General features: G+C 40.8%; 1 protein-coding gene across 1 annotated transcript in view; it reads left to right on the top strand.

Annotated features, from left to right (window-relative positions):
- Positions 1 to 24240, top strand: part of LOC100773351 (cytochrome P450 3A31) — a 79656-nt gene that overhangs the window by 41977 nt on the left and 13439 nt on the right. The window contains exons 5-8 of the mRNA XM_027413657.2: positions 16115 to 16306; positions 16718 to 16811; positions 19048 to 19100; positions 22152 to 22251. Of these exons, the coding sequence (XP_027269458.1) occupies positions 16236 to 16306; positions 16718 to 16811; positions 19048 to 19100; positions 22152 to 22251 (318 nt within the window). The 5' untranslated portion in view covers positions 16115 to 16235. The remainder of the gene's footprint in view (positions 1 to 16114; positions 16307 to 16717; positions 16812 to 19047; positions 19101 to 22151; positions 22252 to 24240) is intronic.

The following is a 24240-nucleotide window of genomic DNA, read 5'->3' on the forward strand; positions in this document are numbered from 1 at the left end:
TGTAAGGAATTGTGTTGCAATTTTTATGGGGGTTGCATTGAATGTATAGATTGCTTTTGGTAAGATGTCCAATTTTACTATGTTAATCCTACTGATCCATGAGCATGGGATATTTTTCCATCTTCTGATATCTTATCCATTTTTTCCTTCAAAGACTTACAATTCTTGTCATACAGTTTTTTTTTTTTTCACTTGCTTAGTTAGAGTTACCCTAGATATTTTACATTACTTGTGACTATTGTGAATGGTTTTGTTTCCCATTTATCATTTATAAATAGGAGGGTACTGATTTTTTGAGTTGATTTCATATCCAGCCACATAGCTGAAGGTGTTTATCAGCTGTAGGAGTATCCTGGTGAAATTTTTGGGTCACTTATGTATATTATCATAACATCTGCAAATAGTGATACTTTGCTTCCTTTTTCCAATTGGCATCCCCTTGAACTTTTGTTGTCTTATTTCCCCTCCTTTTCCTCACCTACTCCTTTTCTATTAAAAAATAAAGCACACTGAAGGCAGAGGTAGATGGATCTCTGAGTTCAAGGTCAGCCTGGCCGACTGATTGAATTCCAGGACAGCCAGAGCTACAGAGAGAAACCCTGTCTCAAATAAACAAAAGAAAAGAAAACAAAACGTGGATGATCATTTCACTTGCCTGTATGTAAGTGCATCATGTATGTGCCCAGTACTAGAAGATGTCAGAAGGGGAATTGGGTCCCCTGGAACAGGAGTTACATAGGGTTGTGAGCAAACACTGTGGGTTCTGGGAACTACATCAGGTCCTCTCCAAGAAGGGTTAGTGCTCTCAACTGCTGAGCCATCTGTTCACATTCGCTATTTCTTTTTCTGATGAAGAAAATCTATTAGGCAATCTGATGTTACTGTATAACTTTGTTCTCTCTGAATTACTAGTTGAACTCATCCCACTAGGGTTAAGTGTCATGCAGGTTCACTTCTTCCTAGTAAAAAGTGGTATGGCCAGGTTCGTGGATCTAGCTCCCAAGCCCTTGACAAGCCATAGGCCTGGGTTTGACACCTTTAGAAGGGAAAGTTGTAAACATTATAGCATCCATGTCCTAATTAGATCCCTAAGCATGAGGAAGTTTGTATCACACAAGGGTCTTCCTGTCAATCACATTCCAGGATTTCAAAACACCAGCTGTCCATAGAGCATATAACAGCTGTCTTCAGAGCCCACAGGAAGTCCAGGAGCCACCTACACCAGAATTCCAACCCCACTTCCTTTGTGTTCTTGTGACTATGATACAATACCTGCGAAGAGCAACTTAAGAAAAAGGGTTCATTCTAGCTCACACTTCAAAATTACAGTTCATTGTGGTGGAGAAGACAGTGTCAGGAGCATGAGGCAGCTCTTCACATATATATATATATAATATATATATATATATATATATATAGAGAGAGAGAGAGAGAGAGAGAGAGAGATCAGGACCCCTGTCCATGGGATGATGTCATCTATGGTTGAGATGGGGCTTCCTACCTCACTTAGCAGAATCTAGAAACTCCCTCACAGGTATGCTGAGGTTTGTTTCCATGCCCATTAGATTGGCAATCAAGATGAATCACCATCATCTCTGTCTATCTCTAGTATATCTTCTGTTCATCAAGAAGACAGACATGGTGGTTGTACCATACTGTAAATGTATTAACTTTTACAGCCAGAAGAAAGCATGCTTAGTTAGCTTTCTTATACAGCCCAGGACCATCAACCTAGGGAAAGATGCTTCCCAAAACTGGTTGAACATTTCTACATAAATTAATAATCAGGACAATTCTCCCAAGATGAGCCCAGAGGCCTCTGTGATCTAAGCAATCCCTTTACTGAGATTCCTTCCTCAGGTGACTCTGGGCTGTGACAAATGGACACTTAAAGCTACATGGGACTGCTATATTATAGCATAATTTTGACATATAAAAATGGTTTGAGTGGTAATGTGGCTTAGTGGTAAAGACAACTGATGTCAAACTCAAGGTTTTATCTGGCTCTGGTGATCACATGGTGAAGGTCAAGAACTATCTCTTTAGCATTGTCTTCTGACCACCACACACACACACCATGGCATGACCTGCCAAAAAACAAGTAAATGTAATTCAATGACGCTATGAGAAGTGATTGATATTGGCTGACTTTCTGTGGCTTTTTATTTCTGTTTGCTGATTTTCAAGAGAGACCTTGTCTCAATTCCTGGTCTAGAGGTCTCACTCATAAACTCAATTCTTCCTGGGTAAATGAGCTTTTGGATGCACTCAATTCCCCTGTTCCCTGCTGCCCTGATTTAGTTGAGTTCAAGTGGAATAGGGAGATAGAACAAATATTTATTTTCTTGCATGATTTTCAGACTTTGTCTCCTGATTACTCTGTGATCACAAGTTGGACTTGTGAAATGTAGACAAGTTTTGACAACAAAAACTCAATTGAGAGCCTTTATTTTAAAATGGTGTGTCATTTTTGAAATAATTCATTGTGGGAGATATCTGGAAAAAATGGATGAGCCAATGGTGAGCTTGTCCAACTTTTTGGAATTGTAAGACAAAATTGTCATATACAAAGTTGATGTTCTAGGACCACAAATTGAGTTAAAAACTGAGAAATTGGATTTTCCCTCAAGCCCCTAAATTTATAATATTTTAAGTAACTTCATGGTTTTGTGTTGTGCTGAATTCTGAGTATTACCACAGGCTGCATGTGCCTTGTGGGCTGTGAGTTCACATACCTGGAATTGGTCATCCCTAAAATGATGTACACACAAGCACCACTAAAAGTCATGAAGCTAAGAGGGGGTGTGCCAATGGCAGGAGTTGGAGGGTAGAGATAGCAGGGTGGAAATGTTTTAAATATACTACTCGCTTATAAAATTCTTTTATAAAGTAAAAAAGAATGTCTTCTTTAAATTTTTGTTAGATTGATGAAGTGTAACAGCTTAATTTTTGTACACAAATGATTGTTCACTATTAATTTATTTATAGAACTGCTGTGAAGAAAGGCCTTTTTCATTTTTTATACTCATTTTGAGTGTGTGTGTGTGTGTGTGTGTGTGTGTGTGTGTGTGTGTGTGTGTGTGTGTGCTCTTACATGAAAGGAACATACATTTGTTATGCATGTGCATACATACAAAAGGTACATACACTTTGTTTTCCTCTTTTGTGTGTTTGATTTACAGCAAGCTAGAGAATGTTCTGGGCATGGTGCCCTCTTGATGAAGTCTCTGAGTTGATGTGGCACTGTGGAATCTCTTGGCTTTTATCCTAAAACACAGATTCAGTAACAATCACCTTGGGTAAATTCCCAAGCTGTAGGGTTCCATTTCTGTAACATGGGGATTAGATTTGTTTTTCAGTTTTTTTATTTGAATTAGAAATAAGATTGTTTTACATGTCAATCCCAGTTCCCTCTCTCTCCCCACCTTCCCTACTACTCCCCCAACTAAAACCCTGTGTATCACATACACCTTCTGCTCCCCAGGGAGTGTGATGCCTTCCATAGGGGGTCTTCAGAGTCTGTCATATCCTTTGGGACAGGGCCTAGGCCCACTCCTGTGTGTCTTGGCTCAGGGAGTATCCCTCTATGTGGAATGGGCTTCCAAAGTCCACACCTATGCTAGGAATAAGTACTGATCTACTACAGGATGCCCCATGGATTTCCGAGGTCTCCTCACTGAAATCCACTTTCCTGGGGTCTAGATCAGTCCCTTGCTGGTTTCCCAGCTATCAGTCTTAGGACCAAGAGCTCCCTGTTGTTCAGGTCAGCTGTTTCTGTGGGTTTCACCAGCCTGCTCTGGACCCCTGAGCAAAGGGGATTAGATATTTAAGAAAATTTATGTGTATGGGTTTTTTTTTACCTGCTTGTGTATTTGTGAACTACACAATGCTTTATGCCTGTGGAGTCAAGAAAGTGACAAAAACCTTTGAAATGGAGTAACAGACCACTGTGTGCCACCACTTGGGTACTGGGAATTGAACCCTGGTCCATCTTCAAGAACAGCCAGTGCTCTTAATCACTGAGCCATGCCTTCAGTCCCAACAGGGGGACTAGAATAGTCTACTTGTCTCAGTAACTCATCATGAGGACCACCAGGAGAGTGTAAAGGAACTCACAAGCTGTGACTTGCTGTGTGTATATTAGTTTCAAGAGTCACTGGGAAGGATTGGAAATTTACCATTCATGTGCAAATCATTTGTGGTTTTCTTTAGTATAAGATCAATAGCTGGTAAACTCCTGGAATCCAGTATGAGAGAGGGAGGAGTGATGAGCAAAGGGGTCAAGACCAGGCTGAAGAAACCCACAGAAACACCTGACTTGAACAAGGGGGAGCCCTAGTACCCAAAACTGACAGCTCTGAAACCAGCAAAGGACAGAACCAAGGTATCTGAATGTTGGTGTCATTCAGAAGGACTGGGCAAAGTATGGGGCCTCTACTAGTGGATCAATATTTATCCCTAGTATACTATTGGATTTGGGAGCCCATTCCACATAGAATGATACTCTGTCAGCATAGATACACAAGGGAAGGGGAAAGCCTAATCCTGCTCCAAAAGATATGGCAGACTTTGAAGATTCTCCATGAAGTGTCTCACCCTCCATTAGGAGCAGAGAGGGGATGGGATGGGGATTGGTGGGATGCAGGGGAGGAGGGAGGGAGACTGAACTGGGATTGACATGTAAAACAAGCTTTTTTCTAATTTAAATAGAAATATCAATAGTTGGGCTTAATTTCAGGGCCTGAAGGGCAGCATGGAATTCCTGTCTTCCTTTCCCCTAGCCCTCAGTGTTGGCTTGCTGGAACTCCTTGACTGGTCTCTGCTTAGAGGACAGAACTCTGGGTATTATCCTCTGGGAAGGCCTGAGATGATGGGGCGACATTTCCCTCACTAATCCTAGACAGCATTGGACAAGGCTGAGCCTTTGAAGATGAAGACCTTGACATCTACAATACAACCCCCACACCTAAGTCTCATGGAACACTGAGGAAGAGGGGATAGTAACATAGTAAGTGTCAGAGGACTAGGAAGTCTCCTGTGAGATCCTGTCTCCTAGAAATGAAAGGAAGTCACACTCATGGAACAACTTATGGTCACCTAAACAAGATCTGAACAAAGACTTTACCAATAGATATGATAAGCCGGACAGGAAAATCTCACAAGACCACATCTCCAGATGAACTATAGGCAAATAATGACCAAGGAGAGCGGGAGAATAAGCCTTCACTAGGGGACAAGTCCAGTAATTGCTTGTGGTCAGCCTTGAAAACATATTCATACAAGCAACAATAAATTGACTCATTTGGTTGTTTTCATGTATTTGCTCTTATATATATGTAACAATAATAATTGAAAAGTGGCTATGATGTGATGGAGTGGGGGCATGAGTAGAATTGGAGGGAGGAGAAGGGGAATGATGTAATTTTATTTTAATTACAAATGAAAATTTAAAAAATATGGAGACCTTGAGTGTTAGAGCTATAATATCTCTTGGATCTTGGTTGTGTTAGGGACTTATTACATAAGTTGGATGAATGAGTTATCATTGGGGCATAGTTTTTTTCCCTGGAGATAGAGCTATCCTCACAGGGTTGAGGACTGGATGATAGCAGCCAGCGTAGGCAAAGTGCTTAGAACGGTATTCATTGTCTGATGGCAGCTTGGTTGGTATAGGGTGCACATGTGCACAGGCACCTGTGGCTGTGTGGTCCTCCACACTCCAAACTTCCAGTTGAGAAAACAATGTAATTTGTAGACCTCAAAGCCAGGATGGTGGGTGACATCTCTGAAGTCCTTCTTCTTTCTTCGTGGTCCATCCTATACTCAGGATCTTTTGGATCCTGGTTTGGCTGGAGGACGTGGGAGATTTTTTGTAAGTCTATTTTATAACCTAAATAATTAATAGAATATCATTTTTGTACCTTTTCTTGGACAATCTGTAATCCCCAATGAGGTAGAACTTCCTTCACTATTTCAAACAGCCATTCTAATTTTTCTTTCTTTGAATCTGACAACAAAATGTCTTCCATATAATGACAAAGTATGGATTGTGGAAATTTCTTATGAGTGTCTCCAGAGGTTTTTGTATGAAGTGCTGACACAAGCTAGGACTATTTAACATTTCCTGTGACAAAACCTTCCACTGAAATCTCTTAACTGGCTGTGAATTATTAAGGGTTGGTACTGTGAATGCAAATTTTTCCCTATCCTTTTCTTGTAACAGGATAGTGAATAAACAGTCTTTTAGATCAATAACTATAATAGGCTACCATTTAGGAATCACGGAAGGCAAAAGCATTCCAGGCTGCAGAGAGCCCATAGGCTGTATTACTTTATTGCTGGCTCTCAGGTTTGTCAGCATCCTCCATCTACCAGACTTCTTTTCTTTTCTTTTCTTTTCTTTTCTTTTCTTTTCTTTTCTTTTCTTTTCTTTTCTTTCCTTTTCTTTCCTTTTTCTTTTTTTTATAACAAATACAACAGAATTGTAAGGGCTGGTAGATTCTTCTATAAGCCTATCCTCTAGCTGTTCCTGCATTAACTTCTCTAAAGCTCTAGCTTCTCAGAGGTCATAGGTCATTTTCCTATGCAGACAGGTTCATATGTAAGCCATTTTAAGGGTAGAGCTTTTGGTTCCTCTGTAGGTTTATCATTTGTACTTTGTTTATGTACAGCCTGTGGTTGGTATCTGTTTTCCATAGTGCCTTGCTATATTTTGTCTAACATGTAGAGGTTGTATATGATTTGCATCTGATACTGGAGGAATGCTAATCTGGGTATTTTATTGCTGTAAAAGATCACGACTCCAGAGATTAATTGCAATGTCTTTAAACCTCCTCTCTGCCCTTCCGGTCCAATGCAGACAACTCACCTAACACTGTGGTGTACTCTAGATAGAGTTCAAATCCCTAAAAATTGAACATTTGCCTCTTTTTTAAATCATTTTTTAATTTGAATTAGAAACAAGATTGTTGACAACCCCAGATCCCATCTCACTTGGGTCCTCCTCTACCACACCCTACAACTAAAACCCTACGTATCACATACCCTTTCTTCTATTCTTCCCCTGACTCAAACTTTCTGCTCCCTCATGACCTCTGCATTCTTCCTCTTCTTCCCTTCTCATTCTCATAGCTCCCTCCTCCCTCTTGCCATGCTCTCATTTGCTCAGGGGATCTTGACCCTTTCCCTTCTCTAAGGGACCATGTATGTCTCTCTTAGGGTCCTCCTTGTTTACTAGCTTCCCTGACAGTGTGGATTGTAGGCTGGTAATCCTTTACTCTATGTCTAAAATCCACATATGAGGGAGTACATATCATGTTTGTCTTTTTGTGATTGGGTTACCTCGCTCAGAATGGTTTCTTCTTGTTCCATCAATTTTTCTGCAAATTTCAAGATTCCATTGTTTTTTTTCTGCTGAATAGTACTCCATTGTGCAAATGTACCACATTTTTTTCTGTCTATTTTTTGGGTGAATGCATCTAGGCTGCTTCCAATTTCTGGCTATTACAAATAGTGCTGCTACGAACATCGTTGAACAGATATCTTTGTTGCATGAATGTGCTTCTTTTGGGTATATGCCTAAGAGTGGAATTGGTGCATTTTGTGGTACATTGATTCCCATTTTCTTGAGGAGTCACCATACTGATTTCCAAAGTGGTTGTACAACTTGGCACTCCCACCAGCAGTGGAGAAATGTTCCCCTTTCTCCACATCCTCTCCAGCATAAGCTGTCATTGTTGTTTTTGATTTTGGCCATTCTGACAGGAGTAAGATGGTATCTCAGAGTTGTTTTGATTTGCAATTCCCTGATGGCTAAGGATGTTGAACACTTTCTTATGTGTTTCAGCCATTTTAGATTCCTCTATTGAGAATTGTCTATTTAGTTCTGTACCCCACTTTTTAATTGGGTTGTTTTATGTTTTGGAGACTAGCTTCTTGATTTCTTTGTTATTTTGGAGATCAGCCCTCTGTCAGATGTGGGGTTGGTGAATATCTTTTCCCATTCTGTGGGCTGCTGTTTTGTCTTGTTGACTGTGTCCTTTGCCTTACAGAAGCTTCTCAGTTTCAGGAGGTCCCATTTATCAATTGCTGTTCTCAGTGTCTGTGCTACTGGTGTAATGTTCAGGAAGCAGTCTCCTGTACCAATTCATTCAACGGTATTTCCCACATTGTCTTCTAATAGGGTTAGTGTGGCTGGGTTGATGTTGAGGTCTTTGATCCATTTTGACTTAAGTGTTGTGCATGGCGATAGGCTTGGTTCTCTCTGTAGTCTTCTATGTGTCCACATCCAGTTATGACAGCACCATTTGTTGAAGATGTTCTCTTTGTTCCATCGTATAAATTTGGATTGTTTGTCAAAAATCAGGTATTTGTAGGTGTGTGGGTTAATATCAGTGTTTTCAACTCTATTCCATTGGTCTACCTGTCTATTTTTGTGCCAATACCAAGCTGTTTTCAGGACTATAGCTCTGTAATAGATCTTGAATTCAGGGATGGTAATGCCTCCAGAAGTTCCTTTATTGCATAGGGTTGTTTTGGCTATCCTGGGTCTTTTGTTTCTCCATATAATGTTGAGAATTGTTCTTTCAAGGTCTGTGAAGAATTGAGATGGGATTTTGATGGGGATTGCATTGAATCTGTATATTGCTTTTGGCAAGATTGCCATTTTTACTATGTTGATCCTACCTCTCCAAGAGCATGGGAGATCTTTCTGTTTTCTGGTATCTTCTTCAATTTCTTTCTTTAATCAAAATTCTTAAGGTACAGGTCTTTCACTTTTTTGGTTAGTGTTACCCCAAAGTATTTTATGTTGTTTGTGGCAATTGTAAAGAGTGATGTTTCTCTGATTTCTTTCTCTACCAATGTGTCATCGGTATATAGTAGGGCTACAGATTTTTTGAATTAATCTTGTATCCTCCCACTTTGCTGAAGGTGTTTATCAGCTGTAGGAGTTCCCTGGTAGAGTTTTTGGGGTCACTTATGTAGACTATCATATCGTCTGTGAATAGTAGAGTTTGACTTCTTCCTTTCTGATTTGTATTCCTTTGATCTTTTGTTGTGTTATTGCTCTAGCTAGAACTTCAAGGGCAGTATTGAAGATGTATGGAGAGAGTGGACAGCCTTATTTTGTCCCTGATTTTAGAGGAATTGCATTGAGTTTCTCTCCATTTAATTTGATGTTGGCTGCCGGCTTGCTGTATATTGCTTTTATTATGTTGAGGTATGTTCCTGTTATCCCTGATTTCTCCAAGACCTTTATCATGAAGGGGTGTTGGATTTTGTCAAAGGCTTTTTCGGCATCTAGTGAGATGATCATGTGGTTTTTTTCCTCAGTCTGTTTATATGGTGGAGTACTTTGATGGATTTTCGTATGTTGAAACATCCTTGCATCCCTGGGATGAAGCCTACTTGATCATGGTAGATGATTTCTCTGATGTGTTCTTGGATTCGATTTGCCAGTATTTTATTGAGAATTTCTGTATCAATGTTCATGAGGTATATTGGTCTGTAGTTCTCTTTCTTTGTGTGTCTTTGTGTGGCTTGGGTATCAAGGTTATTGAGGCCTCATAAAAAGAGTTTGACAATGACCCTTCTGCTTCTATTGTGTGGAATACTTTGAGGAGAATTGGTATTAGCTGTACCATGAATTTCTGGTAGAGTTCTGCAGTGAAGCCATCTGTCCCTGAGGTTTTTTTGGTTGGGAGACTTCTGATGACTGCTTCAATTTCATTAGGGGTTATAAGTCTATTTAAGTTGCTTATCTGTTCTTGATTATTTTTGGTAAGTGAAATCTGTCCAGAAAACTGTCCATATCCTTTAGATTTTATAATTTTGAGGAATATAGGTTTGCAAAGTATGACTTGATGATTCTCTGGGTTTCCTCTGTGTCTATTATTATGTCCCCCTTTTCATTCCTTAATTTGCAAGTTCACTCTCTGCTGTTTGGTAAGTTTGGATAAAGGTTTGTCTATCTTGTTAATTTTCTAGAACAACGAACTCTTCGTTATATCGATTCTTTGTATTGTTCTCCTAGTTTCCATTTTATTGATTTCAGCCCTCAATTTGATTATTTCCTGGCATCTGCTCCTCTGGTGTGTATTGGCTTCTTTGTTTTCTAAAGCTTTCAGTTGTGCTGTTAATTCTGTAGTGTGGTTATTTTCCTGTTTCTTCATGTGGACACTTAGAGCTATAAACTTTCCTCTTAGTACTGCTTTCAAAGTGTTCCATAGGTTTGGGTTTGTTGTGTCTGCATTCTCATTGAATTCTAGGAAATCTTTAATTTCTTTTTTATTTCTTCCTCTACCCATGAATTGTGCAATTGGTTGATACTTAACTTCCATGAGTTTGTAGGTTTTCTGTAATTCATGTTGTTGTTGAATTCTAACTTTAAAGCATGGTGGTCTGATAAGATACATGGGGTTATTTCAATTTTTTTGTACCTGTTGAGGTTTGCTATGTTGCTGAGTATGTGGTTGATTTTACAGAAGGTTCCATTTGGCACTGAGAAGAAGGTAAATTCTTTTGTATTTGGATAGAATGTTCTATAGATATCTGTTAAATCCAATTGGGCCATAACTTCTGTTTGTTCCTTTGTTTCTTTGTTATGTTTCTGTCTGGTGGTCCTGTCCAGTGGTGAGAGTGGGGTGTTGAAGTCTCCCACTATAAGTGTGTGCCGTTTTATGTGTGATTTTAGGTTTAGCAATGTTTCTTTTACAAACGTGGATGCCTTTGTATTTGGGGAATAAATGTTCAGAATTGAGACTTCATCCTGATGGATTTCTCCTGTAATGAGTAGGAAGCTACCTTCTTCATCTCTTTTGATTGATTTTAGTTTAAAATCCAGTTTGTTGGATATTAGGATTGCTACCTCGCTTTGTTTCTTGGGTCAATTTGATTGGGAAAGTCTTTCCCCAACCTTTAATTCTTAGATACTGTCTGTCTTTGAAGTTTCGGTGTGTTTCTTGTATGCAGCAGAAGGATGGATTCTGTCTTCTTTTCCATTCTGCTAATCTGTGTCTTTTTATAGGCGAGTTAAGACCATTAATGTTGATGGATATTAATGACCATTGATTGTTCATTCTTGTTTTTTTTTTTTTTGGATTTGGTGATGGTGGCAAAATTATGTGTGGGATTCTATCCCTTTTCCCTTTTGGCTATTGGTAAAGTGGGATTATCTATTGCCTATTTTTCTGTTTGTAGTTAACTTCCTTGGGTTGCAGATTTCCTTCCAGAACTTTCTGTAGGTGATATGTATTGTTTGAATCTGGTTTTGTCATGGAATATCTTGTTTTCTCCATCTATATTGATTGAAAGCTTTGCTGGGTATAGTAGTCTGGGCTGGCATCCATGGTCTCTTAGTGTAGGTAGAATATCTATCCAGGACCTGCTGGCTTTCAGAGTTTCCATGGAAAAGTCAGGTGTAATTCTGATTGGTTTGCCTTTATAAGTTACTTGACCTTTTTCCTTTTCTGCTCTTAATATTTTCTATTTGTTCTGTATGTTTGGTGTTTTGATTATTATGTGGCGAGGAGACCTTTTATTTTGGTTCAGCCTATTTGGTGTTCTGTAGCCTTCTTGTGTTTTTATTGGCAAGTCTTACTTTAGGTTGGGAAAGTTTTCTTCTGTGATTTTGTTGAATGTGTTTTCTGTGTCTTTGGGTTGTATTTCTTCACCTTCTTCTATACCTATTATTCTTAGGTTTGGCTTTTTCACGGTACCCCATATTTCCTGAATATTTTGTGTTAGGGATTTGTTGGACTTAAGATTTTCTTTGGTTGATGATTCTATTTCTGCTAGTGTGTCTTCAACTCCTGAGATTCTCTCTTCCATTTCTTGTATTCTGTTGGTTATGCTTAAGTCTGTTGTTCCTGAAAGTTTACCCAGCTTTTATATTTCCAGTATTCCCTCAGATTGTGCTTTCTTTATTGTCTCTATTTCAGTTTTCAGCTCTTGAACTTTTTCCTTGAGAGATTTGTTGATATCTTGTATTTTTTGGTTTGTTTTTTCTTCCATTTCTTTAAGGGATTTTCTCATGTCCTCTTTGAGGTCCTCTATCATTTTCATGAATATGTTTTTAAGGTCATTCTCTTCTGCTTCATTTGCACTGTGATATTCAGGTCTTGCTGGTGTATGGTACCTAGTCTCTGGTGCTGTCATATTGGATTTTCTGTTGTTGAATGTGTTTTTACCTTGACCTCTTCTCATCCTTTCTTCTGGTGGGTGTAGCAGGAGTTTCTTTTTCTTCTGGTGGGTATGGGACCAAGGTTCTGTTCTGGTAGATGCAAACAGTTCCAATACTCTGATGTCTGTTCTCTTGTCGTGGATGGAGGCAGAACTTCCACTGGGGCCTCAGCAGTGTCTGGGTGTGTCAGGTCCTGCTGCCGATCTTGGATCCGGCGAGCAAACCCTTGGCTTCCTTCGCCTCTTTTAAAGGCCATCTCTGGGGCCAGGACTTTTGAGTTATAATAGTCACGTCCACCCCAGTGTCCACCAAACTAGTAATAACTTTATTATTTTTCTTACTTTCAACTGAGGCCTCTGATCCTTTATAGAAGTTTGCAAAATATGCGTTTTTTTTTTTTTTGTCTTCTCCAGTCATGTTTGATTCCTCATCACTAGCCAAACTACCATCTAGAGTGGTACCATTCTTTACAATAGGCAATGTACTATCTATTCATCCTGTGAGAGATTTTCCTTCACAGTGACTGGGAATGACAGGACCTTTCTCAATGTGGGGGCCTTTGAGAGTCCTCTCAAGGAGTTTCCCGATTGTAACGGGTTTCCTTGTATGTCTGTGGTCGATCTACATTCATTGGTTCAGTGTCTGCCCTTACCATATCTCCTACATAATCCAGAAGGTGGAGGCCTTGTATATGAGACATTGTTGGAATTGCTTTGCCTACAATTACTCCTAATATGTCCTATTCTGCCATACTTGAGACATCTAGGATCCTGATGCCTTCTCGACCCTCTGGGGATTACTCTTCCTACAGCTTAACATGTTCGTCTGAACCCGATGTTCCTGGTTCTTTTTAGAAGCCAGTGTCCTGTGAAAATTCTTTCTGATCTTCCTCTAGAGACACACATTGGCTGAGATGGTCTGATTTCTTGGTCTGACTGCTGGTCACTCATACTTTCCTTCCATTCGGTCTCTTTTCCTTTGAATACATGAAAACAACAGATCCATCAGGAAGTTTCATGGTCACCTACCTGCTCAGCTCATAACAGGGCATGGCCAGAGTGCTTGCAATCCATGCCAACAACCATCACCTGGTCAATGTGTAGGACATGTACACATTCCCCTTAATAGGGGAAATAACAGAATACATGAACTTACTACTATTTAAATTTTTCTATTAAATGTAGTATGTGTGTGTGTGTGTGTGTGTGTGTGTGTGTGTGTGTGTGTGTGTGTGTCTGTGTCTGTGTCTGTGTATGGCATGCATGTGTTGGCCAGAAGACATCCTGTAAGAGTTGATTCTCCCCTACCATGTGATTCCATGGGGTCAGACTCAGGCCATCAGATTTTGAGAGCAAGCCCCTTTACCAGCTGAGCCATCTCACCCACCCAAAGTATTACAGTGCAGGCTCAGCAAGGTGGATTTTGGATTTCCCCCTGCTGAAAGGGATGGTATCTAGGACACCATGTATGCTGTTCATGTGCTCTACCAATGAGCTCCATCCCAGGCAGTATTTGTGCTGTTTACTTCCATAGAATGGAATTGTATATAAAGAAAACTTGCAGATGCAATACTGTATACTAAAGGAATGTTCCCAAACACCTGGAGTCCCTCATCTACTGATTTTCTTATTGAAGAGCCATGTACTTTTTTTTTTAAATACAGGGTTTCACACTGTAGCCCAAGTTAGCCTCAAACTGCTATGTATTCAAGAATGGCCTTGAACCTCTGGTCTTCCAGTGTCTACCTCTGGAGTGCATGGATTAGAAACACCACCAGGCCCTGTCATGTGGTGTTGATGATCCAGCCCAGGCTCGGTGTGTACTAGGCAAGTATCTCTCAACTGGGCCACACCCCAACCCAGAGTACCATACTGTACTTATTTTAAATAACACATTTTGTTGTGTGACAAATGTATACACGTATGTGATGCATTCTGGCTAATTTTCCCCATTCTCTCCTGATGGGGAATGTACTGTTTATGTTTATCTTATTGATTGTTAAATAAAATACTGTTTGGCCAATGAGACAGCAAGTTAGATGGGACTAGGAGTCAAAGAGGATTCTGGGAAATGTAGTAGAGAAGTGGTGATCAAGGCAGGAAGTGACATAGCAAGGAGACTCATATTTAAGCAAAGGAGAAACAGGAAGGGGCCCTTTTTCCCCTCCACTCCTGCTCTAGTGGCACAATGTGATCCACCGGCAAGGAGGGACACCAATAAGGCATCTGATAAGATAAGTCTTATAAAATGTATAGATTTATGATAATTAAGACTGAGCTAACAGATGAGGAATCCTAGTCATTGGCCAAGCAACTTTGAACCTAATACAAGTTTCTGTGTATTCATTTGGGCCTAACTCGGGCGGGAGGCTGGCGTAAAGCGCTCATGTGGCAGTGGAGCTTAGTGGCTTTTGGCAGAAAGATTTATCGTAACACTCTCCTATTTCTCTCCCATCCTTGTCAGCCTCACATCTTCCCTGCAAATCTCTTTCCCATATTTGGGATTTGTTTCGTGTCCTGCAGCTTTTACCAGTGCCATCTGTGTGACTGTGGGTTTAGAACTCTTCATTATCGATTGTGGGCTCACCAGTCATCACTGGGCACACAGCTGAATACAATGTCTTCTTCTCTCCGAGAACATGTTAGGGTGCCCATAGTTCAGCAGTAAGTGGTAAGGTTTGTCTCTTTTTCATGACGACTATTGTCATGGAGTGGCAAGTGTTGAATTTTGGTGAATGGAAGGAGTAGAGGAATTTGGTTTGTTGTTATTTCTCTTTCTCAGTGTTGGCGTTTCATATTCCCTAGGCTGGGCTCAAACTCTCTGTAGCTTTGAACTTTCTCTCTGAACATCGGATCCCCCTGACTCTGCTCCCTGAGCTCTGGGATTACAGAGGTGCACTACCAATTACATGGTGCTGAGGATGGAGCGTGGGTTTTGTGACTGGTAAATTGTCACTCTACGGTCAGATTCTTATCACTCCTCCTAGATTCTTTTCTCTCAAATGTACAATCAAATAAACATCAGTGGTCTCAGATAAAAATAAAGACTTTAAACAATGCAACAGCTATTGGTATGCATAATTCACACACTGCCTGATTTACCCATTTACAGTGTGATTTTCAATTGTTTTAAATGTGGTTCTACAGAACCTATGGAGTCAGTGATTATTTTAGAACATTTTCATCACTCCAGAAAAACTTCCCCAACATTTACAAACAATTGACCAGATTATTTGCCCCTCCACAGTTCATATTAGCTTTCTATACAGTCTTTTGTTGTGACCCAGAGTTGTCAGGGCTACTTGCAGCCTTGAGTATCAGTTCTGCCCTCTATAAAACATGGCCTCATTGAACTGTGCAGAGCAACTCATCTATTGCAACCTCCTAGACCCAACAGACTCAGCCAACTCAAACATAGTGGTGACTACTGCCCATAATAGATTCTGAGTCTAATAAGGGGAACATACAGGAGACCCTCAGTGGCAGACTATAGGGAGATGATGAATGTGTGGTAGTCATATCATAGGAGAAGTGACTTTATTTGTTATGGACACAGGTGAGGACAAAATCTAACAGACTGCTATTGTTTTGCTGAGCTGAATTGTCAAAAATGACAAAATATATTTCTGCAATGGACAATGGCATTCTGTAAATATCTGCATTCAGATGGCCTAATTTGGGCCTAATTTCATGTGCTTTTGAATGGAGCCAAGTTTGGTGAGAGGGCATTACATGTCAATGAATTTATTTGAAGTTTTGATAAAAAAGGAAGAACCTTTGGTTTTCTGAAATGGGCACAATTTTTATTGATTCTGCACAGAATATTAACTCACAGGAGGTCAAATTAGGCTGTGCATGAACTTTATGATCTGCCAAAGTCTAGAGAATATCAAAGTCCAGATGGATGGAGCCCTGAACCCGCCCATCTTCCCAGATTATAAATGTGCAGGCTGGGCACACTTCAGCACTGTTGACAAGAAGGAAAGCCCTGCAAAGGGTGCCACACACAGCTGGAGGAGAACACACAGGGGTACATTCCTGACAGAGAAGCGGCGATGGACCTGACTTCAGTTCTCTCACTGGAAACCTGGGTCCTCCTGGCCATCAGTCTGGTGCTCCTATACAGGTGAGGAACCACCAAAGTCCCTCCCCACTGTGCCATTGGATTGGGTTATACTCAGACCTATATTCTGGAATTGTCTGCAAGGTCAAAAGCAATATCAGAAGCAGGGGCTGGAGAGGTGTCTCAGTGGTTAAGAGCACTGACTGCTCTTCGACAGGACCCAAGTTGGAATCCCACCATCCGCATGTGGCTCCCAACCATCTGTATCTACAGTTCCAGAGGATCTGATGCCATCCACAGGCACTAGAATAAAACTTTGGAAGTGATAGCAGAAGTTTAAATGAACTCTTTTAGAAACATTTTAAAATTACATGTTGTTATTAAATGTTGGTTTACTTCATTTTTTAGTTTTGATCATGTTTGTCTCCTGTCTTCTGTATATGTGATAACAAGGCCTTCTGTTTTACTTTACAGACTTGGGACCCATAAACATGACATTTTTAAGAAACAGGGAATTCCTGGGCCCAAACCTCTGCCGTTTTTAGGAACTCTACTGAGTTACTACAAGGTGAGTGTTAATTGAACTAACCATAGTGCTTCCCTGATGGCCAATAATGGTTTAGTACTATTAAGTGTTCCCTGGGAGGAAGCTCTGAGACTTCAGGCCTTCATATAGTGTGTTCTCATGATACTAGAGAATGTCCAGTCATTCCTTGGGGATCTTAAGCCCACTTAAAACTATCAAATGTGCATGTGTGTGTGTTTATTGTATGTATGCATGTATTTGCATTGTGTGAGTCACCATATGTGCACAGACGCATATGCATATGGATATGTGTGTGCTTGGGGAGGCCAGAGGTGGATACTGGGTGTCTTCTTGATTGCTCTTCACTTTATACTTTGAGGCAGAGTCTCTCACTTGAACCCAGCTCTCCAACTTGACTTGTCTAGCTGGCCACCTTGCTCCAAGGATCCCTTGCCTCTGCCTCCTCCAAGTGGGGACTATGTAGGGCTTTACCCCTATCTGGAATTTACACAGATACTGGAGATTCAAACTCTGGTTTGTAGGGTGTGCTTTTCCCAAAGAACCATCTTCACAGCTTCCATCTTCAACTTTACCCCATATTTATTTATTTTGGGGTGACTGTGTGTGTGTGTGTCACAACATACACATACAGGTCAAAGGACAACTTGTGGGAGTCAGTTTTCTCTTTCCACCATATGAGTCCTAGGGATGAATCTCAGGTTATCAGGCTTTGTGGGAAGTGCCATCTCATTTGGAGCCATCTCACTGGTCCTGATATCAGTTTATTCAGCCTCAAGTTTACCTTAGATGAAATGTCCATGTCTCCAACCCATTTTTACCTTGATACTGAGGATGTGTTGCTCAAAATTTATGAGCAAAAAAGAATTTTGTTTCTTACCTAGTGCAGACTCTGACATGGTACTGCTGTACTTATTTGAAGAAACTCTTGACGTGGTTTCTAGAACATCATTCTCTATGCACTAGATTAAAATTCTCCTCCTTGTATCAAGGCTCATGAGCAAAATTTTCTCTTTTGCTGAATATTTCTGAAGCATCAGCTTATCACAGGCTTACCTACACATTTGGGGACATTTTATTTACTTAGGTTCTCTAAATGATCATTAAACCCCTGAAGTTATTTCCTTGGCTGTATCCCCATCATTGACTATTCATGGCATGTCTGGATTCTTGAGAACTAGAGTATCTTGCTTTACTCTTCCTTTTGGAATGGAGAGCTTGGTTAATGATTGATTCTTTTAAAAAGATTTTATTCATATATGTGTGGGTTTGTGCACACTGCTATGAGTGTAGTTCCTACAAAGGCCAGAAGATGGCATTGGATTTCCTGAAGGCAGAGTTACACATGGTTGTGAGATGTTGGATGTGGATGCTGGGGACAGAACTTGGACCGTCAGCAAGATCAGCCAGTATTCTTATCTTCAGAATCACATCTCAAGCCCTAATGACAGATTTTCACTTCTGTTTTGTTTTTGTGGGGCTAAGAATGTAATCCAGGGTCTTCTACATGCCAGGCAAGTGCTCTACTGTTGAAATGTACCTACAGCTGATTCTCTTCATTTAAAGGCATCATCCTGGGCATGAGTCTGAGCAGCGAGTGTGAATACCTGAGACAGGATGACAACTGTCAGTCACCTCAGACACTTGACTTCACAATGCATTTTGTAGTTCCTGTTCAAGATTTGACAAAGGCAAACTTATTAGGGAAAGGACGATTTAACAAAAATTATTAGAAAGTTCAGGAATGAGTATGTAATATGCCACATTTAAGTCTAGGTGGATCATTTGTGACAAACCTGCTTTGACCCTTGGCCAAGGTCAGTCCATGGCAGACATTCCCAAGCTCACATCCAGAGGGAGAGTGGCAAAGCGTGGGCTGTTGTCACTCAGGTTTTCTTCCTAAAGTTTCTATGCTTCCCTCACACATTCTCTAAAACAATTTATCATCATCATCATCATCATCATCATCATCATCATCATCATCATTATGTGTGTGGGGTGTGTATCTGGTGCTCTGCACATGTGTGTGAGTCTATGACTGTGCATGCAAAGGCCACAGGAAGGTGTCACATGTCCTCCTCTATCACTCTGCCTTTTCCCACTGAGCCTTCATGCTGGTGCCACTAAATGTTACTGTGGAACTTTTCTCTGTCAGAAACAGTAACCCTCAATTCATGGGATTTGAGGGTTCTGTTCCCTTATTACTGAAGGGTTGGTACATATAGGACAATAATGGATTTCGTGCTATTTTTCTTTCTAGGGTGTATGGAAATTTGATATTGAGTGCCGTAAAAAGTATGGAAAAATATGGGGGTGAGTATTCTGGAGAGTTCCATGGAGTTGACTTTTTAGGAGGATGAGATCCACTTGTGCAAAAACAATGCCTGCCCAGCATTGTAGTAATACACCTCTCTGTTGTAAAGGTCATGGCAGGTGTCATGAGTGCCATGGTTCACAGGTCTAATTATCTGGGGAACATTGCATACTGAGGCTTTTGAACAGGCTTTGATGTTCCATGGACTCTGGGCCAAGTAGTATTTTTTATTTTACTATGTTTTTGAGATAGGGTTTCTCTGTGTAATAGTCCTGGCTGTCCTGGAAGTCACTTTGTAGACCAAACTGGCCTCAAAGTCACAGAAATCTTCTTGCCTCTGCCTCTGAGTACTGGGACTGAAGACATGGGCCACCATGCCTAGCAGGGCCTTGCATTTTATCCAGTGGTCTCATCTTAATTTTTTTCTCTTCTGAAACTTCCTTTTCATTACACGAAATGCACTGTTTCATATCCCTCTAATCTGTTCTAACAAATGCTTGATACTGATAGTTGTTGTAGCACATGCTGGTAGGATTTACTGAATGATTCAGAGGCAGGAGGGTCATGAGTTCAAGGCCAGCCTGGGTTACACACATGTGTGATACCATCTCCTTGCCACATTCACTCATTTCCCTTTAGAAGCCCTTCAGCTCATACTCCCCCCCCCCCAATGTTGACTTTAACATGTCCTTTGAAAGCATGGGAGGTCATAGCTAAGGACTTGGTAAATGATTTATGCTTAGTATAAAATATTTCTTTGAAAATGTAGAGATTTTGTTGTTTATGTTTTAATTCAAGCCAGGGGTGGTTTTTCTCTTCCTGGAAGAGGGACATGTGCTATGATACACATATGTAGGTCCCAGGAAACTTGTGGGAATTGGTTCTCTACTTCCAGACAGGGTTTCTCTCTGTAATAACCTTGGCTTTCCTGGAACTTGTTTTGTAGACCAGACTAGTCTTGCACTCCCAGAGATCCACCTGCCTCAGCCTCTTGAGTTCTGGAATTAAAGGTGTGAGCGACCACCATCCCCTGCGAAGACTTTTGATAGAAGTGCTTTTCATTGAGTCTTGTCTAATTGAACTGACTTTGGAGATCTAATGTATTTAAAACCCAAAGTGTTCTTCCTTGGATCTATGTCCTTAATGGTTCTGTAAAGTGGTTGAGCCAGCAGTAGTAATTGTTCCCTATCATTGATGCTGGGATTTGGTTAGACTTTAGAGTCATTGTCCTCATATGCTATGAGACACAAACAAGGAGGAGGAGGCTCTGGCTCTTCCTGCCTCATCATCTCTTCTCATCCATCCTTAGGAAGCACAGGTCTGAGCATAGGACTTCCAAGTTGACACAGCCCATAAGAACATGTCACCAATGCCAACAGCAGGCTTTGCACTCTGTCCAATGGCCCCATGTGCACATCTCCTTGCAATATAATTGCTTCTCGGCACTTCACTGTGTTTTTTTTTTCAATGTTTCACTGACCTAGTGTCTTTTATTTATTTATGCATTTATTGTTTATTGATTGATTGATTTGGGACAGGATCTCTTTATATGTCCCTGGCTGTCTCAGAACTTGATATGTAGACAAGTCTTGCCTTGAACTCACAGATATGACTGCTTTTGCCTTCCAAGTGCTGGGAATAAAAGCATGTGCCACTATGCCTGGCCCTAATATCATTTTTATGCAAACATTTTGCTTACATTTTTATTAGTTTTGTGGTGTGTGTGTGTGTGTGTGTGTGTGTGTGTGTGTGTGTGTGTGTGTGAATTAATTTAATTGGACTTACAGAAGCATTAGCAAATGAGAGCTTATTTACAGGAGTGTAAGCAACTTACCAGCCAGTGGGTCACCACTGACACAGACTGATTGCCCTCCTCCAGCAGCTACTTTCCTTTTGATTTTTTATTATATGTGTTTATGTATCTGAGAGGGACATGTGTCCATGGCACACATGTAAAGGTCAGGCAACAACGTGTGACAGTCAGTTCTCTCATCCCACCTTGTAGATACCAGGGATTGAACCGGTGTTCATTGGGCCATTTTGCTTTCCCATCCCAGGAGCTAGCCATGTGTAAATTCTCAGGCAGGCTCAGGATCTTGAGCATCCTGCTGGAACATTGACAGTCAAATCACCCACAGCCCTGTGGAAGCAATCCTAGCTGCAGGGAGTTCCAGAGTATGGAAGACAGCGTTTTGCCGCTCTCCTCTCCATTTCATGGCTCTCATGTTCTTTCTGAACTTCAGAGAAGTTGGTGTGGGTGCCTCATATAAATTCTGTTTGTTCATTTCTTTTTCAACTCAGTGTATCAAAACCAGTGCCTGGTGTACTCTGGGCAGTCGTTCTTCTGCCAAGCTACATCCCAAGCCCAGATACTGAAATATTTTATTTTTAAGATTGAGTTTATAATTTAAATTTTAAATGTTAAAGGATTTATTTTACTTTAAAATATTTAACTTTATGTTTTATCTTAAGCAAAGTAAAAATTATGAATTTTTACTTTAACATTTAATTTTTGAAAATCTATTTTTGTTGCTTTTAATTATGCGTATGTGCATGTATGCATGTCCCTGCGCATGAGTTCAGATGATCATGGAGGCCAAAGGCATTGGGTCCCCCTGGAGCTGGAGTTGCAGGTGGTTGTGAACCACTCATCAGAAACTCAGGTCCTCTGCAGGAACAATTTGTACTCTTAACCATGGCACCATCTCTCCAGCCCCTTGTGATATTTTAAATGTGCAAGAATCACAGAAAAAGGTATAGGCAACTCTCACATATTCACATCTAGATTTAAAATCACTTGTGATTTCTAATTATAATGTCTTTTGGAACCGTTTTGTCTTTAAGTGACCCACTGAGTCTTGAATGACATTATCTGTCACTGTACAAAGACTCCACTGTATCTGTTGTCCTACCCCCTAAGCTAGACTGACCTCCTGTGACAATGTACTATAAAATCAGAGTGAGGGTCACTTAACATGAGAATCAAAGTCTGGATTTGGGCTCCCATTTCAGAACCTGGCCCCGGTTAATCAGCTGTTTCCCCCACACAGGTTGTTTGATGGTCAAACACCGCTGTTTTCTGTCACAGACACAGAGATGATCAAGAATGTACTAGTGAAGGAATGCTATTCTGTCTTCACAAACCGGCGGGTAGGTAACTATTTTTATTTAAAAATATTTGAAGATTCATTTTTGTTATTTATATTTATGTGTATATATGTGTGTCTATATGAGTGTATGTCATATGTGTGTAGGTTCCTGTGGAGACCAGAAAAGGGGGTGAGATCCTCTGGAGATGGTGTTCTAAGTAGTTGGAGGGACCTGACATGGGTGCTGGGAACTGAACTTGAATCCTCCAGAACAGCAGCAAGCACCCAAACCATTGAACCACCCACCAAGCCCCCCCTTTTTTTTTTGGTTTTTCGAGTCAGGGTTTCTCTGTGGCTTTGGAGGCTGTCCTGGAACTAGCTCTTGTAGACCAGGCTGGTCTCGAACTCACAGAGATCCGCCTGCCTCTGCCTTCTGAGTGCTGGGAATAAAGGTGTGCGCCACCAACACCCGGCTAAGCCTCCCCCTTTTTTATAATGCAAACTTTTTATTTTACTCATTGAAACTTTTATTTGTTTTGATTTTTAGGGACAGGTTTTCTCTGTGTAGTCCTAATTCTTTTGAAACTCACTCTGTAGACCAGGATGGCCCCAACACAGTGATCTGCCTGCCTTTACCTGCCTCTGCTTGCCAAGTGCTAGGATTAAAGGCATGTGCCGGTGCTGCCTAGCAAGACTGGGTATTTAGTTCCCCTGTTTCTTTTCCTTTTTTCTTTTTGGTTTTTCGAGACAGGGTTTCTTTGTGTAGCTTTGGAGCCTATCCTGGCACTTGCTCTGGAGACCAGGCTGGCCTCGAACTCACAGAGATCCGCCTGCCTCTGCCTCCCAAGTGCTGGGATTAAAGGCGTGCGCCACCAACGCCCAGCGTCCCTGTTTCTTTTTCTAGACAAGGTGGTACAGTTTCTCACAGGTCTAGATTTGGGTGGTGACAAACTCTGAGAGTACAGAGTGGCTCATTGACCATATAAATCCCTCTCGCTAGCCCATTAGCTACCATGTACTGCCTGTCTTCTTCTCTCCTTCTGTATCCATTTTCCTTCTCAGTGGATTGTGCAGTCAGTGTCAAGTCTGATGACTATTTACCTGGCCCTTCTGTGTGGGTTTGCTTCTGTACAAATTATATCCTTTTAGATTAGCTCTTAAATCTATGCATTTATGTTAATTATTGATCAATGTATGATACTTAATTCAATGTTCCTCTCTCTCTTTTGAAACATGGCTATCCCACTGTTCTATCTGGAAAACCTATTGGTTCTCTCTTCTACCTTGCACGTCCTGGAGATTGAACTCAGATTCTTGGGCAAGGAAGCAAGCACCCTTACTGAGCCATCTCTCTGGTCCTCATTCAGCCTTTGGTCATTTGGCAAAGTTGGCTGAAGGCCTAGTTTGCAGCTGCCCTTCATCAATTGGAAGCCAATTGCTTTAATATAAGGGCAGTTGGAAGGCTCCACATTAGTATAAATTGTAGTGTGGAAGACAGAAGGAAGTTACCACCAGGGAAATAGAATTATATTTTCCCTTTTATCACTGTGTGAAATATTAAGGAAAAATAATTTCTACAGATATCTAAACAAACTAACAATCCCTGAACCAAACAAACCAGGGGCTAGAGAGATGGCTTAGTGGCTGGAAGCTTAGAAAGAGGATGGGAGGTTTGTTGCCTACATCCACATCCAGCAGATCACACTCCCCTATAACCCCTGATTTAGGAGATCTGCCTCCCTCCCCTGGTCTCTGAATACACTGCACACACATATGCATACTTTCATCTACACATACATACATACATACATACATACATACATACATACATGCATACATACATACAATACTAAAATGAATTGAAACATACATGCAATACTAAAATGAATTGAAAAAAACCAAACATATGATCTTAAAATGTTTCAGGGATGGGGAGATCACTTAGTGGGTAAAGGCCCTGAGTTTGGATCCCCAGAATCTGCATAAAATCTGGGCATAGCAGCAGGCACATGCTACTTCAGAGCTGTGTTTGGAAATAGGTAGATCTTAG

The sequence above is a fragment of the Cricetulus griseus genome, chromosome 4, assembly GCF_003668045.3.
Source record: "Cricetulus griseus strain 17A/GY chromosome 4, alternate assembly CriGri-PICRH-1.0, whole genome shotgun sequence".
Classification (NCBI taxonomy): domain Eukaryota; kingdom Metazoa; phylum Chordata; class Mammalia; order Rodentia; family Cricetidae; genus Cricetulus; species Cricetulus griseus.